The 14,705-nt window shown below is 50.2% G+C and overlaps 1 protein-coding gene across 2 annotated transcripts in view; it reads left to right on the top strand.

The window, feature by feature from the left end:
* Positions 1–6,002: 6,002 nt before the first annotated feature.
* The window catches only part of ptk7b (protein tyrosine kinase 7b), a 345,893-nt gene continuing 337,190 nt past the window's right edge, over positions 6,003–14,705 (top strand). For both annotated transcript variants that reach the window (XM_084320932.1, XM_084320933.1), the window contains exon 1: positions 6,003–6,618. In XM_084320932.1, coding sequence (XP_084177058.1) covers positions 6,507–6,618 — 112 coding nt within the window. In that variant the 5' untranslated portion in view covers positions 6,003–6,506. The remainder of the gene's footprint in view (positions 6,619–14,705) is intronic.

The following is a 14,705-nucleotide window of genomic DNA, read 5'->3' on the forward strand; positions in this document are numbered from 1 at the left end:
CACCTAGAAAGCCCCCCGTATCAAACCGGCCCTTTCTGTCGGGGTCCCCCCTTGGGTGCGATTGCCTCATGGGTGGTGTCAGGGTCAGATGTCCCGACACGGAACGCTCTGCTCGCACGGTTCCAGGGTTGGCTATGCACAGCGGGTGGGACCGGGCCAACTATCTACAGTTCCTGGCGGACCTGCGCCACATGGCGGCGGGTGCGTTGGGAGTGTCATCACATATGACTACGGCAGTACCATATGTCGAGGTGGATGGAGAGAACGCTGAGGCGGGGACTTGTGTTTACACAACCCCACCCGTTTTCGGGTTTGGTACAGACCCTATTGTCAGGGTCTCCAGCAGTGACAGCTCTGGTCAACGAGATCCAATCTCTGTGGACGAAGCAAGCCATCGTCGTGGCGTTCTCCTCCCGGTGTTCTCTGGTGCCTGAGAAATCGGGAGGGGAGGTGTCAGACCCAGGCTGGACCTGTCCCATGGGAAGGTTCAGCATTTTTTGGATCGTCTCCTACCTGTTGAACACTGTCAGGTGGGGGTCTGGTTCTCCTCCATAGACCTGTAGGATGCGTATGCGCATCTCCGATCTTCCATCCTAGGGCTTACCTACGCTTCCTTTGCAGGGTTAGCGTATGAGTACCAGAGGCTGCCGTTCGGTTTCCTCTGGCTCCCCGCATCTTCACCAAGTGCGTGGAGGCCGCACTGGGGCCTCTGCGTCGTCAGGGGTTACGGAGTGTATTCTGCCCTGACGACGTTCTGGTCCTTCGCGGTCAAGGTGGATCGTCAGGTCTCGTACCAGGCAGGTCCCTACCAGCCTGGGGTTGCTGTAGACTGGAAGTAGAGTACTCCTCTTCCCAGTCAACGGTTGGAGGGCTATGGGCATCCCTCTCAGAGCGTGTTGTCAACACGCTCGGGAGGTTCCGTCCTAGGACGGTTACGGCGCTGTCTCACGTCACGTTTTTCACTGACGCCTCCCTCGCTGGTGACGCGTCGGGCCAACGCAGTAGGGGGCAGCTGGCAAACCATGCTGCCCGGTCTGCGCTACGTTCAATGTGTTGGTGTTGAAAGCGGTCCTTCTGGTCCTCAAACGGTGTTGATCAGGACAGACGATACGACGTCAGTGTCGTGTATCGACAGACAGGGAGGAGTACGCTCCCCCCGTCTGCACCAGGCGGCGGGCGGCTGGCTATGGGCGTCCTCCATCTGCGCGGCCTGAGGGCTCCCCACATCCCCGGCAGGGAGAATGTGGGTACAGGTGTACTGTCACGGGGCGGTCCTCATCCTGACGGGTGGGGATTACATCCGGACATAGCCAGGCAGGTCTGGGACCGATGCCGTGCCGCCTGGGATTCTTCCCCATACATCTGTTAGGTCAGTTGTTGGGATGGGTACGTTGAGGGGCGCAGGTTCTTGATCCTGATGGTGTTACCATCCGGAATGCGCATGCTCCCTCCACTGTCGCGCTAACGCGGGCAGATGACGTATGTTCCAAGTGTGGTGTAAGGCGGGGGGCCGGGACCCAGTCTCCTGCCCCCTGGATGCTGTCCTTAGTTACCTCCAGTCTCTCCTTGATAGACTGTCGGCTTCGACGGTGAGGGTATATGCAGCAGCTATATCCTCCTATCATGAGGGATTTGAGGGGATGTCTTGTTCAGCCACCCTCTTGTGAAGCGTTTCCTGCTTGGTGCTCGACGCGTTAAGCCGGTGCAACGCTCCTTGGCTCCGACTTGGGATCTTCAATTGGTCCTCGGTCGGTTGTCCTTGGCCCCGTTTGAGCCGCTCGAGCAGGCGCCGTTGGAACAGCTGTCGTTCAAGGCCGCGTTCTTGCTGGCCGTCACCTCCGCTGACACGTGGGTGTGCTTTGTGCTCTCTCGGTACGTCCAGAGTGCCTGTCTTTCGTCCGATTGCGGTGCCACTCTGCGGCCTAATCCTGCCTTCGTGCCTGTAAATATCCGGAGTTCTTCCGCTCCAGGGATATTGTGGTTCAGGCGTTTCATCCGCCTCCTCACGGTAGTGAGTTAGATGCGGGCCTTCACCTGTCATGTCCGGTCCGTGCTTTGGGAATGACCTCAGCCGTACTCAGGACCTCGGGGTCACCGTTCAGCTTTTTGTCTGTCACGGTGGTTCTCATGCCGGTGAGGCACTATCGAACAACGCCTGTCCCATTGGTTGTGCGAGGGCATTGCCCTCTGCTACACGTTGGCTGGGCAGGATCCCCCTGGGGGCGTCAGGGCGCACTCCACTCGTGGGGTGGCTGCCTCTGTCGCTCTCCTGGGTGGGGCTTCGGTGGAGGATCATGGTCCTCCCCGGGCCCCTTTGTAAGGTTTTACCTCATGGACATGACCGGGGGTTCTGTCTCCCAGGCGGTTCTGGGGTCTGTGGCCTTTCCTGCTTCCCGTCCTTTGGTAGGGTAGCAGGAGTGTGTGGGTATGGGCCACAGTGTGTTAGGTCACACGTGGTTCCGCCTGTGCTGTGTGTTCAAGGGGTTCTAGTTCCCTCTTGTTCGCACTCAGGTGGAGTTGACTGCGCTCCCCCTTCGTTAGGAAGGATGGGGTGACAGGGCTCCCCGCACCCCTTGATGTGGGCTTACGGGTCCTCAGGGGGTACATCTGTCGGGTCTCGCATCCGCTCTAACCCATATCTCAATAGGCTTGAGCGGGACGCGATAAGCCATACGAAATATAACGATAGGTTATGTATTTTTTTTTGATCCACTTTTTCTCCCATTTTTCCATATTTTCTCCCATCCCAATTTCGTATCATCCAATTCAACCCTCCCCTGTCACGAACGCTGTTTCTTGCCTCCCACAAGCCGGCTGCAATGTGGACTAAGTCATACATAGCACAAGTCCCCTCCGGTACTTGAGGTAACAGCAGTCGCATCTTTTCACCTGCGCAGCTCGATCTCTCAGTGTCGAGGAGTAACGCGTGGGAGGCTCACGCTGCCCCCGACACTTCCTGATTCTACTGCGCAGGCGCACCAACCGACTTGTAGGAGTCGCTTGTTCACAACGTTCGATCCCCACCCTTCAGTTTCCCTCCCCGTAATACGGCCAATGTGTATTACTGCGGACGACCAGCCAAACTGAAAAACAATGTGGAAAGCTGGATTCGAACACGCGAATCCTAGCGTCTCCACACTGGTGGCGAGTGCCTTGCCCACTACACCACCTAGCCGCCACGATAGGTTATGTATATAACCTAGTTATATGAGTATTGGCTGAGCGTCCCGCTCTAAGCGGCCCTGAGTTCCCTTTTGAGGGATCTTTTACTGGAACGGGATTTTGGCGAGGAAGGGTGTTTGGTGACCATGACCATGGTCTTATAGGCTACGCCTCCATAGAGGCGGGACCCGGTCAGGTGTGGGTGTATAAGTTGTGTTCGTGGTGGTGTACAGTAGGTACAAGGAGATAAGGGGTATCTCAATAGGCTTGAGCGGGACGCTCAGCCAATACTCATATAACTAGGTTATATACATAACCTATCGTTCTCCCTCTGTGTGACCTCTCATAATATCCAGAGTTTCTTTATAACAAAATATTTTGTTACACAGTGTGCAACGAATGTAGGGCTTTTTTTTGCAGTATGACTTATCGTATGTGAATTCAGATTTCGTTTGCGACCAAATCTTTTGTGACACAGTATGACTTCTCATATGTGAATTCAGATTTAGTTTAATACATATTTTGTGACAGTGTGCAACTATAGGGCGCTTCCCCAGTATGGCTTCTCATATTCCCTTCAAAATCTATAGCACTAGTTAGAGTTTGTGTCCGCTATGGCAGGGAGGTTGGAGACAGCCTTCAGTAGTGCACGGCTGAATAATGTGGAGAGTAGACACATGAGCGACAGAAACTCTATTATGATGGAGCTGTTCGGCACAAGCTATAAATGGTTGGGACTATGGTGTGGTTGCATAATCCGACAGAGGATTGTATGAAACTTGCTCCACATTGGAAAGGGCTCCACATTGGAAAGGGCCCTACCAAATCCTGGCAGTGATGGACTCCCATGGGGAGCCTGGGCTCACCTATTGTATTGGCAATCCTTTGGACTCTGAAGAACAAGAGCAGGTGGTCCATTATAATAGACTTAAGTCATACACCTTACTAGTGCCCTCCGGGTCTCCTTGACCTTCCCCCTGCTTCTTAAGTCATACACCTTACCAGCAGTGGTGCGTTATTGAAATCATCTGGGGTGACACGCACCACGTGCACGCGCGCTCCCGGCGCGTGCGCGCGCTCCCGCGAATGCGCATTTAATGTCCCCTCGCTTGGGCACAGACTAAAGACAGTGCCTAATTGCCTCTACGAATGGAATGTAACACGTCTTCACAACAAGGTTAGGTGTGAATGTGTCTGAGAACGTATTTAACACACCTGACGACCGGAGCTATTGATATGCAAATAGCGAGTGAGGTTGCACACCGTGCTACCCCGTCCCATGAACAACGCATGCCTGCTTACCAGTGCCCTCTGGTTCTCCTTGACCCTCCTCCTGCTTCTTAAGTCATACACCTTACCAGTGCCCTCCGGGTCTCCTTGACCCTCCTCCTGCTTCTTAAGTCATACACCTTACCAGTGCCCTCTGGTTCTCCTTGACCCTCCTCCTGCTTCTTAAGTCATACACCTTACCAGTGCCCTCTGGTTCTCTGGGTCTCCTTGACCCTCCCCCTGCTTCTTAAGTCATACACCTTACCAGTGCCCTCTGGTTCTCCTTGACCCTCCTCCTGCTTCTCAGGTCCACTCACGACAGGAGGGGATGTCGCCAGGTCAGGACTGTGGAGTTGGCCTCTGATGTCACAGAGACTTGTGTCCCGAGTGGGGAGGGTTTTGAGGGAGAGCGGGAGGGTTTTGAGGCGGAGCGGGGAGGGATTTGAGGCAGAGCAAGGAGGGTTTTGAGGCGGAGCGGGGAGGGATTTGAGGCAGAGCAGGGAGGGTTTTGAGGCGGAGCGGGGAGGGATTTGAGGCGGAGCGGGGAGGGTTTTGAGACCTTCGGGTTGCTTTGAGGACTTTGTCTGCCACTGAGGGACTTATTGTTTTGGTCTAATATTGTGTGGGGTTACACACACACACACACACACACACACACACACACACACACACACACACACACACACACACACACACACACTGAGTAGAGTACATACAATGTAAAGGGGATACAGTGTATGTTACAGTATGTTGTAGTTATCAGTAAAATGTATAGTGTATCACTATAGTATCTGGTGTACGGAAAGGGTGGGGGATATTCGGGACATACTGTGTTATGCATTGTCGATGGGGACATGGAGTCATTTGTTTGATATTTGTAATGAAACGTAATGGAAGGGTGTTTTGGTTGGGTTGTCATTTAAATATTATATATTGGGTATTATTGGGTTGTTGTGTTTATACTATTATCTGTGTTATGAAACAATGACGTTTCTTTTTGGAGGGTGGGAGGTATCTAAGCTATTTAATGTGTTCTTCTATGTTATTATTGATGCTGAAGTTATTAGGTGGAGTTGAGTGCCCTCTTGGGCTTTTGTTTTGCGCACCTGTCCCAGGTCGGTTGTTGTGATTGTGGAGTGGGAAGAGGAAGGAGGTGAATAAAGGAGAAACCATTTAGTTGATGATCAGATATCAAGTCTCTCGTGTTTTTATTTTACTATAGTTTAAAAGTATAGGCACACTATTCCTCGGTTACAGTACTAATTCATATATCCAGTTTAATCACATGTACATTGTGTAAATTACTATTGCACTTTACTGTTACATTTGCACTTTGGTTGGATGCCAAACTTATTTTCGTTGTACTGCACTTGTGCTGTACAGTATGATGAATTTTTTTTATCTAATCTTAAACCAAACAGCACATTTCAGCCAGAGGGTCGCAGTGTTGCAGCTGATTCTTGTCCCATAGACAGGAAGCAGCAACACGGGGACCGAGTGAACGGGAGGAGGGGTGTTCACTGCGAAGGCGAAGCAAACTTGTAAGAAACACCTCGCGTTGTTAGCGATCGAACAGGTCGGCCGGTCTGCTGGTCTGTCAGTCGGTGGCGAGGATTTCAATGTCTCTATGAAAGCAGGCGAAGACCGCGAGCAAGTGGGTGGTTGCGGTTGTCTGGTTACATGCTGGACCACATTCTACCTGGCAGTGCCACAGTGGTAATGGTAACCCTAACTTTCATTAGTCCACGATGTCCTCCAACTCGGTTGTGTGAGAGTCTTCTCCGTAACGTAACACTTCGCTGTCAGCACCATTATGTTGACGTTTTTTCCCCAAAACAACAGCAACGTAAACGGACTGGAAGCTCCCGGTGAGAGAGACACGGGCTGTAGGTTTGTTTCTTTACGCGCACGTTGACGTACGAAGCTCCTGTCAGCGCCGGGTAGAGAGGGAGAGGTTGGACACCGGGGGAGGGAGAGTGCGAGTGCGAGTGAGAGTGAGAGTGAAAGAGAGAGAGAAAGAGAACACACCGGGGGGAGAGAAAGAGAGAGAGAGAACACACCGTTGCAGTACAATCATGGGACTATATGCGAAACGGCGGCTGGAAGGGAGGACTGACTCCACGGGGACCAGCAGCAGGAGACCAAGTGTGATTTCTCTCTTCTCAGTCTCCATCGTCTTCCTCAAAGGTAGGTCATCAAGCTTTGTTTAAAATAAATGTCTATATCCATCCATCACTGTCCTTCAAACAATAGGCAGCGCTGTGTCTCCCAAGTCCCAACCTGTGGTTCACAGTGTGGAAAATTATCGCAAATGATGACTAATTACAACTCATTTGAGAAACGACAAGAAGCCAGGAAACGTTTTGTTTCCAAATTAAAGTTCCCGATGGATGAAATAACACACGACATAAAATACTGTTATAAACAACTGCTGGGTATAATTTTACCTAATTATGCTGTGTAGGCTAGGAATTTAGCCTGATGCAATTAGATTTTGAAAGGGCAAAATCTGTTCTAGTCGGCACAATATACAGACCGCCAGATCAAACTGGCTTTTATGATACTCTGGATGTGTGCTTAGCTGGAGCTGAGGATGCGGAAAAAATTCTTATTGGGGATTGGAACACGGATATGCAACAAAAAGATGCACCCGTCTTCAAATCCTTCAATAGGTTTTGTGATCTGCACGGCCTCAGCCAACTAATCACCCAACCCACAAGGATATGTGAATCAACTCAGACTACCATTGACCTCATACTGACCTCTGACAAGTCCAAGATCTCCAATAAAGGGGTTATAGCATGTGGGTTAAGTGATCATTATATGATATTCTGTATCCGCAAAAAGCTAAAACTAAAGGCTGGCTGTCACAAAACAGTCACATCTAGAGACCTCAAAACCTACTCTAGCGAGGCCTTTAACCTTGAACTGGAGAGTGGACTGGTCAGATGAACTCAATGGTACACTGGTTGAAGAAACTTGGCTTGGCTTCAAAACCAAATTTTCATCAATACTAAACAACATGGCCCCCCTAAGAACCACCAGGGTAAAAAATCGCGCTGAGCCATGGATGCACACTGAAATACTGACCGCTATGAAAGCCAGAGACAAAAAATGCTCTGAGTTTCGTAAAAGCCAGTCAAAGCTTACCAAAAGCACGAGCAGTGAACTCCAAGACCACGTGACTGAACTCAAACTAGAAAGAAACAGACTAAGAAATGACGTAAACTCCATGATCAAAACTGCTAAAAAAAATTTCATCAATGACAAAACCGAGGAAAACAAAAATAAACCATGTGAACTTTGGAAATTACTCAACAATCAACTAGGCTGCAGTAAAAAACTTAAAACCAGGTTCTCAAACATAAACATAAAGACGGACAACACGCTCATCACAGACAAGCTGGATGTAGCCAATTACTTAAACACTTTCTTCACAAACATAGCCACAACACTGGTAAACAAACTACCCTCCCACTCAGGGCAGTATGGGGTAGAACACATAGTAGCATACTACAAGAACCTAGGCGTCCACAAAGACTACTTCAAACTGGAAATGGTAACTACAGATGAGGTACTCAAAAAACTGAGCGCCCTCCAACCAAACAAGGCCACTGGCCATGACAACATCCCCTCCAAATTCCTCAGAGACTCAGGCCCTGTCCACACGAGAGTTTGGATTTAATATGACCGAAGTTTGAAAAAATAAAACTCTGTCCACACGGTGAACACAGGTGGACAACCGTGTATAACTGCGTACTCACGGCAGAGCTGGAACCCAGCAACCGATACATTTAGTACAATGTAATACAATGCCAAAGCAGTAGGCGGCGATGTTGTTCAGACATGAAGGCCATTTCAACCAATCAGAAAAGACTGAACGCTCACTAAACTTCCTGTTGGGTCGCGATCTGCCATTAATTAACTGAAGAAGAAGAAGTAACGTTACCGATATGAAATGGATGTAAACGTTATTTAACAGATTGCAGAATGGGTACAATACAATACGGCTCAATACAAACAATTGTTAAGGGGATGCAGTCTGGACTGGGTTCATTATAACAATAACTTGACAACACATGAGTTTAGTTTAGCTGCAGCTACATGTTTACTCTGAGCGTCAACGGACATCAGTCGATCACAACACTCTTCAACACAGACGATACGCTTTGAACAAAAGTTTGTTACAATCATTTTCATATAACGCTACTTGGGACAGCTCTGCTGTAAACACTGGTGTAGTTGGCTCTGCTCTAATCTCTCTACCCCGCGGTCTGCCGTGAACATGGGGAATAATTGCGACAGCTCTGCTGTAAACACTGGGAATAACCTCGGTTGCTATGCCCACACGCAACTGCAAAACCGCACAACTCCACCCTGGCCACCGGTTTCAAAAGACCGCGGTTGCAGTGTAGCAAATCCCCGGTTGTGTGTGGCCGAACAGTGCAACTGCGCACATACAATCACGGTTACATTAAACCCAGCGTTCGTGTGGACGGGGCCTCAGCAGCAGCCATCACCCCAGTCATCACACACATAATAAACCTCTCCATAAAACAGGGACACGTCCCCAAGGACTTCAAAATTGCGAGAGTAACACCCCTGCACAAAAAGGGCAGCAAATTAGACCCGGGTAACTACCGCCCTGTTTCTATCCTTACATCCATCTCGAAAGTCATGGAAAAAATAGTATACGAACAGATCGAAAAGTACCTCGCGGAAAAAAATCTAATCTACGAATTCCAATCTGGCTTCAGAACATCCCACTCCACTGACACATGCCTTCTCTACTTGAACGACCACATCAAACAAGAGGTGGACGTGGGCAAATACTGCGGCATGGTCATGCTGGACCTACAAAAGGCCTTCGACACTGTCAATCACACCATTCTGATTGACAAGCTAAAAGCAATTGGTTTTGATAGTTTATCAGTGAGCTGGATACAATCCTACCTGGAGGGGAGGGAACAGATGGTGGAAGTAAACGGTACCCTATCCCCCCCCCCTCACAGTGAGCTGTGGTGTTCCACAAGGAAGCATACTAGGACCGCTACTATTCCTAATTTATGCAAATGACATGTCGTCAGCTTGTGACTGCAACTTGTTCCTGTTTGCGGACGACTCAGCCCTGCTGGTCTCTGACAAGAACAAGTTACAGGTTGAAAAAGCCCTCAGCTCGGAACTAGGCAAAATCTGCATATGGCTCGCCGACAACAAACTATCATTACACATGGGCAAAACAGAGTCCATTCTCTTCGGTTCAAATAACAAACTCCGCAAGACCGACGGCTTCTCGGTTACAGTGGGTGACAATATTATCACAAGGAAAGATGAAATTACCTACCTGGGTTCCATCCTAGAGGCTAATCTTTCCTGTGACAAAATGGCATCCAATGTAATAAAAAAAGTCAACCAACGAACGCGTTTCTTGTACCGGATCTCCTCTCTGGTAAACAAGAATACCCTGAAGACTCTAGCAGGAGCACTCATTCAAGGGTACTACGACTATGCTTGCACCTCATGGTACCAAAGCACCTCAAAGGCACTAAAAAACAAATTACAAACATCTCAAAACAAGCTAGTCAGACTACTACTTGACCTGACTCCTAGAACCCACCTCACCCCTGCCCACTTTGACAACCTAGGATGGCTTAGAGTAGACGACAGAGTACAGCAACTTGCAATGGGCCTGGTCTACAAGATACACTACGCGACCAAGGTACCCATGTACATGTCAAAATACTTCCCAAAGGTCAGTGAATACCACGATCACAACACCAGAGGGAGCTCCACAAATCATGTAAAACCCAGATTCGGCTCAAACAAGGGACTAAACACGTTTAGCAATTATACCACATCAATGTGGAACGCCCTACCTAAAGCTGTAAAGGAATGTGAATCACTACCCACTTTCAAAAACACTCTCAAAAAACACCTACGTGAGACTGCAATTCGAAACTGGCCCCTACAAATGTCCTAACCTAGTTGTACAGTAAATGACCAAGTAAGGCTTTGTCAGTATTCCAATGTACAGTGTAAAATGTGTGTGTCCCCTACCCAACCCCCCCCCCCCCCCCCCCACCTCCAATGTACAGCCCTCACCCAACCCACCCAACCCTACCCCACCCACCCAACCTCCTCCAATGTACAGTTTCTACGCCAAATGTATATACACTCTTTTTCTGGACACTTTTGTATCACAAACAGTACTGTATTTGCAAATCTGATATGTCATAAATGTATAGATGTAGCAGTACTGTCTATCTGTATGTCATGTATGTCATATATGTTATGATGAATTGAAAATGGGGGACCCTGATGTAAACATGACGAAAGTCTTGCTCTGGTCTGCATCCCCTTAACAATTGTATGTATTGAGCTGTACTGTACTGTACCCATTCTGCAATCTGTTAATAAACTTTTCAATCAATCAATCAATCAATCAATCAGACAGCAATTACATTCTGGCGAATGTAGGGTGATTGTGGGTTCTGATGGAACTTCATGGAAGCCCTCTCATCCGTTCTCCAGGTTTACTTGAAACCTCACGGAACACATTCACCACCTCATTATGATATTGTAACGTTCTGTCATACCGTTATGTCAGGAAGAATGAGGAGGGTTTATGCTTCTTTTGGGGTTGTTTAATTCCAGTGATATTGGTTACATACAGGTCAATACCTCGCTCGTGATCACACACTGCTACCTGCTTTCACGTATAATTATTCCACGACAACAACCTAACTTCCGGTGCCCCTCAAATATCTCCTGGGGGAAACACAACCCCAGCTAACAGTGACACACAACCCCAGAACATTACACTACCCCCCCCCCCCCCTTCTGAGCTCTCGCCCAGAGAGACGCATCAACAACATAGCACATTCACAATAACATTCTCCATTTCAAGCAGAACACCCCCCCCCCCCATTGTTATTCTTTTTTCTTTTACACAAAGTCCTTGAAACGACCTGGCGGCAGCCTCCGCCTCTGTGGTCGCGTTGTCCCTGCCCGAAGGACGGAATCGACCTGCTGCTGCTCCGGAACAGGAGACGTCCGGGGAGTGCCATGTCTGTCCCGCACAGGGGACACAGTCTGTGATTCTGAGGGACCCCCAGTATGGGAAGAGGGGAAACCGCCTGCTGGTGGATCACGGTGCACTCCCCTCGAATGTTGTGTACATCCGGCCCCAGTGGTGGTCGGAACACTGTCTCTAGGTGAGGCCGCTGGGAGGGCTGGGTCTTGAAGTGGGAGACAATCCCCTCTGTACGGGGCCAGTCTGTCTCTGTGAAGCACAACTTTCCTCCCCCTGAGCGGCAATATACCACCTCTCTAGCACCCTACAAGGCCCCAGCCAGTGACAGTCCAGTTTAGGGCACCACCCCCTCTTTCTCCGAGGGCTATACACCCAGACCAGTTCCCCAGCCTGGAAGTGCCTCCCCTTAGCCCGCACATCGTAGTTAATTTTTTGTATCATGCCGGCCTTTTCCAGCTGACCCCGGGCAAAGTTGTGGGCGGACTCCATTCGATCCTGGAGTCTCTCCCCGGGGGAGTGTCAGGGGGCTTGCCAAACGCCACCTCCGTCGGCGTCCGGAGCTCCCGGCCCAGCATGAGCAGTGCTGGCGTGCAGGAGGTGGACTCTTGGACAGCGGATCGGTATGCCATGAGAACAAGGGGAAGGTGCATGTCCCAGTCTCGCTGGTGCTCTGCTGTGAGAATGGCTAGCTGCTTCCCAGAGTCCTATTGAACCTCTCCATTAACCCGTCACTTTGTGGGTGCAGAGTAGTGGTTCTGGTCTTCTTTGTGCCTAGCTGCTCGCACATGGTGGCAAAGACATGTGACTCAAAATGTCTCCCTTGATCGCTGTGGAGGGTTTCCGCTGCACCGAACCGACTGAACATGCCCTCCACCAGCGAGTCAACCACAGTCTTGACCTCCTGATCCGGCAACGCATATGCCTCCGGCCATTTTGTGAAATAGTCCATGGCGACCAGCACGTAGCGATTGCCTTTGTCAGTGCACAGGAACGGCCCCATAACATCCACCGCCACTCTCTCCATGGGGGCTCCCACGCCCAGCTGTTGGAGCAGTGCGTGGGACTGATCAGGTGGGTCCTTGTATGCTGCGCAGCGGTTGCAGTGGCGACAGAAATCCTCTACGTCTCTTTTCATCTGCCCCCAGTAGAACCCCTGACGGAGGCGGCAGAGAGTTTTTGTGATGCCAAAGTGCCCTGCCCCCACGGTGCCATGGGAACTTTTTAACACAGTCTCTCTCATTGCTTTGGGGACCACCACCCCGCCACCTGTTCTCTCCCGTAGCCGGCTCCCTCCACGCTCTCTGTAGTACCCCATCCCACACCCACAGAGCCGCAAAGTCTGCCCACTGTCCCTTTGTAGCAGTGGTGCCCCCTGCCACCTCCCCCCAGGGTGGCCTCTGACCTGACTGCCCATTGTAAAACAGGTTTTAAATCAGGGTCCTGCTCTTGCTGCGTTCGCCACTCCGCTTCTCCGATCACCTGCAGCTCCCTGTAGACCGGCCCGCCGCCCTCGTGCTCGGGGCATATTGTTACCTCCTCCCGGAGCTCTCTCTCTCTTGCCTCCCTCTTCTCACAGTATCGACACCCCTCCGGAGCACCCCTCAACGGTGAAGTTGAAGTCTGCCAGCCTCTCCAGCCAGCGGCATACTTGCCCCTCCGGCTCTCGAAAGGACGTCAGCCACTGGAGAGCTGAGTGGTCAGTTCTGATGGTAAACGGCAGGCCACAGAGGTAGTACCTGAAGTGTTTAACTGCCGCAACGACAGCCAGAAGCTCCCGGCGGGTGACGCAGTAGTAGTAGTAGTAGGCCCAGCACACTCAAGCATGCCAGGGCATCATCCGTGAGGGACAAAACGAGACGTGCAGCCTTTTTTTTTATTGTCCATAGGCCAGCCATTCAGTTTGGCTGCCAGCTCAAATTGCATAAACGCCTCCAAACTGCCTTTACTAGAATATTTCAGCGCCTGGTCTGCTCTCCAACCGCCGTGTGCACCTCCACATTGTGCCACGCTCTGCATGTCATTCCTACCGGACGCCGCTGGGGGGCGGGGTACAGGTGCCGCCGTCGCATGACCGTCACTCTCCCGTCCCCTGGGATTGCCAACCCCGACTTCGGCAACGACCTGCCATCTTTCCAAGTCTGGAAGTCCACTTGACAGACCTTCATCCTCCCTCCTGTTTAATCTTGTGGCGTGGCTCTTCTTTTGCCGTCATTGCTAAGCTAACGTGACGTAGCTAGCCAGCAATAGCGGAGCTCCCCACGGTACAAAGTGTGTGTAAGTCCGATCCCACTTCTGACACCAAATGTAACGTTCTGTCAGGAAGAATGAGGAGGGTTTATGCTTCTTTTGGGGTTGTTTAATTCCAGTGATATTGGTTACATACAGGTCAATACCTCGCTCGTGATCACACACAGCTACCTGCTTTCACTATATTCCACGACAACAACCTAACTTCCGGTGCCCCTCAAATATCTCCCGGGGGGAAACACACCCCCAGCTAACAGAGTGACGCACACAACCCCAGAACATTACAATATGCATGACTCTGACAGCCTGTCTGAGCCAGGCTCATCATGCTTTCCTGGGTTCCAGCCGTGTGTGTATGGCTGGATGGAGAACACTAGGATGTTGGTGCACTCTTGAAAAAAAAACACATTCTACAGATATTTTTATGTCTAGTTAGGGATGTATATCTTTTTTTTTTTTTTTATAATACTGAATTCTAAGTGTGGTGTTGGAAATGTCACATTCTGTTTACTAGTGTGGTGTCCTGGGTTTACCAGTCTATAATAGCCCTTGTTCATGGTTTATCAGTCTTTATTACATGGCGTTTTCACATTAGCCCAAATGCTTGCTTGTAGGCCTGGGCGGTATCATAATTTTCACACCGTTATACCTTGATTACCTAATACCCCGGTGTACGGTATATGACGGTATGACTTTCATTTTCATCAGCGGGGGGGGGGGGGGTACCAAGTAAACAAATCGCGGAGATGGCCAGTTAGCCCGCAGCATCCGAGTGCTACTATCATTAGCTCTCAGAATGGAGCCACTAGCCAGAAGCCCGCAGCATCCTAATAATACTAACGTTAACTCTCAGAATGGTAGCCAGGAGCCCCGCAGCACCATAGTACTAGTAACGTTAGTATTGTGTATTCAAAAACGCACCCGACTGCGACGTAACGTTTTACCGTTTATTTGCTTGTTCCACCAGTCCACAACAACACACACTTGTTACCAC

This window comes from Notolepis coatsorum (assembly GCF_963971535.1).
Source record: "Notolepis coatsorum genome assembly, chromosome: 8".
NCBI lineage: Eukaryota > Metazoa > Chordata > Actinopteri > Aulopiformes > Paralepididae > Notolepis > Notolepis coatsorum.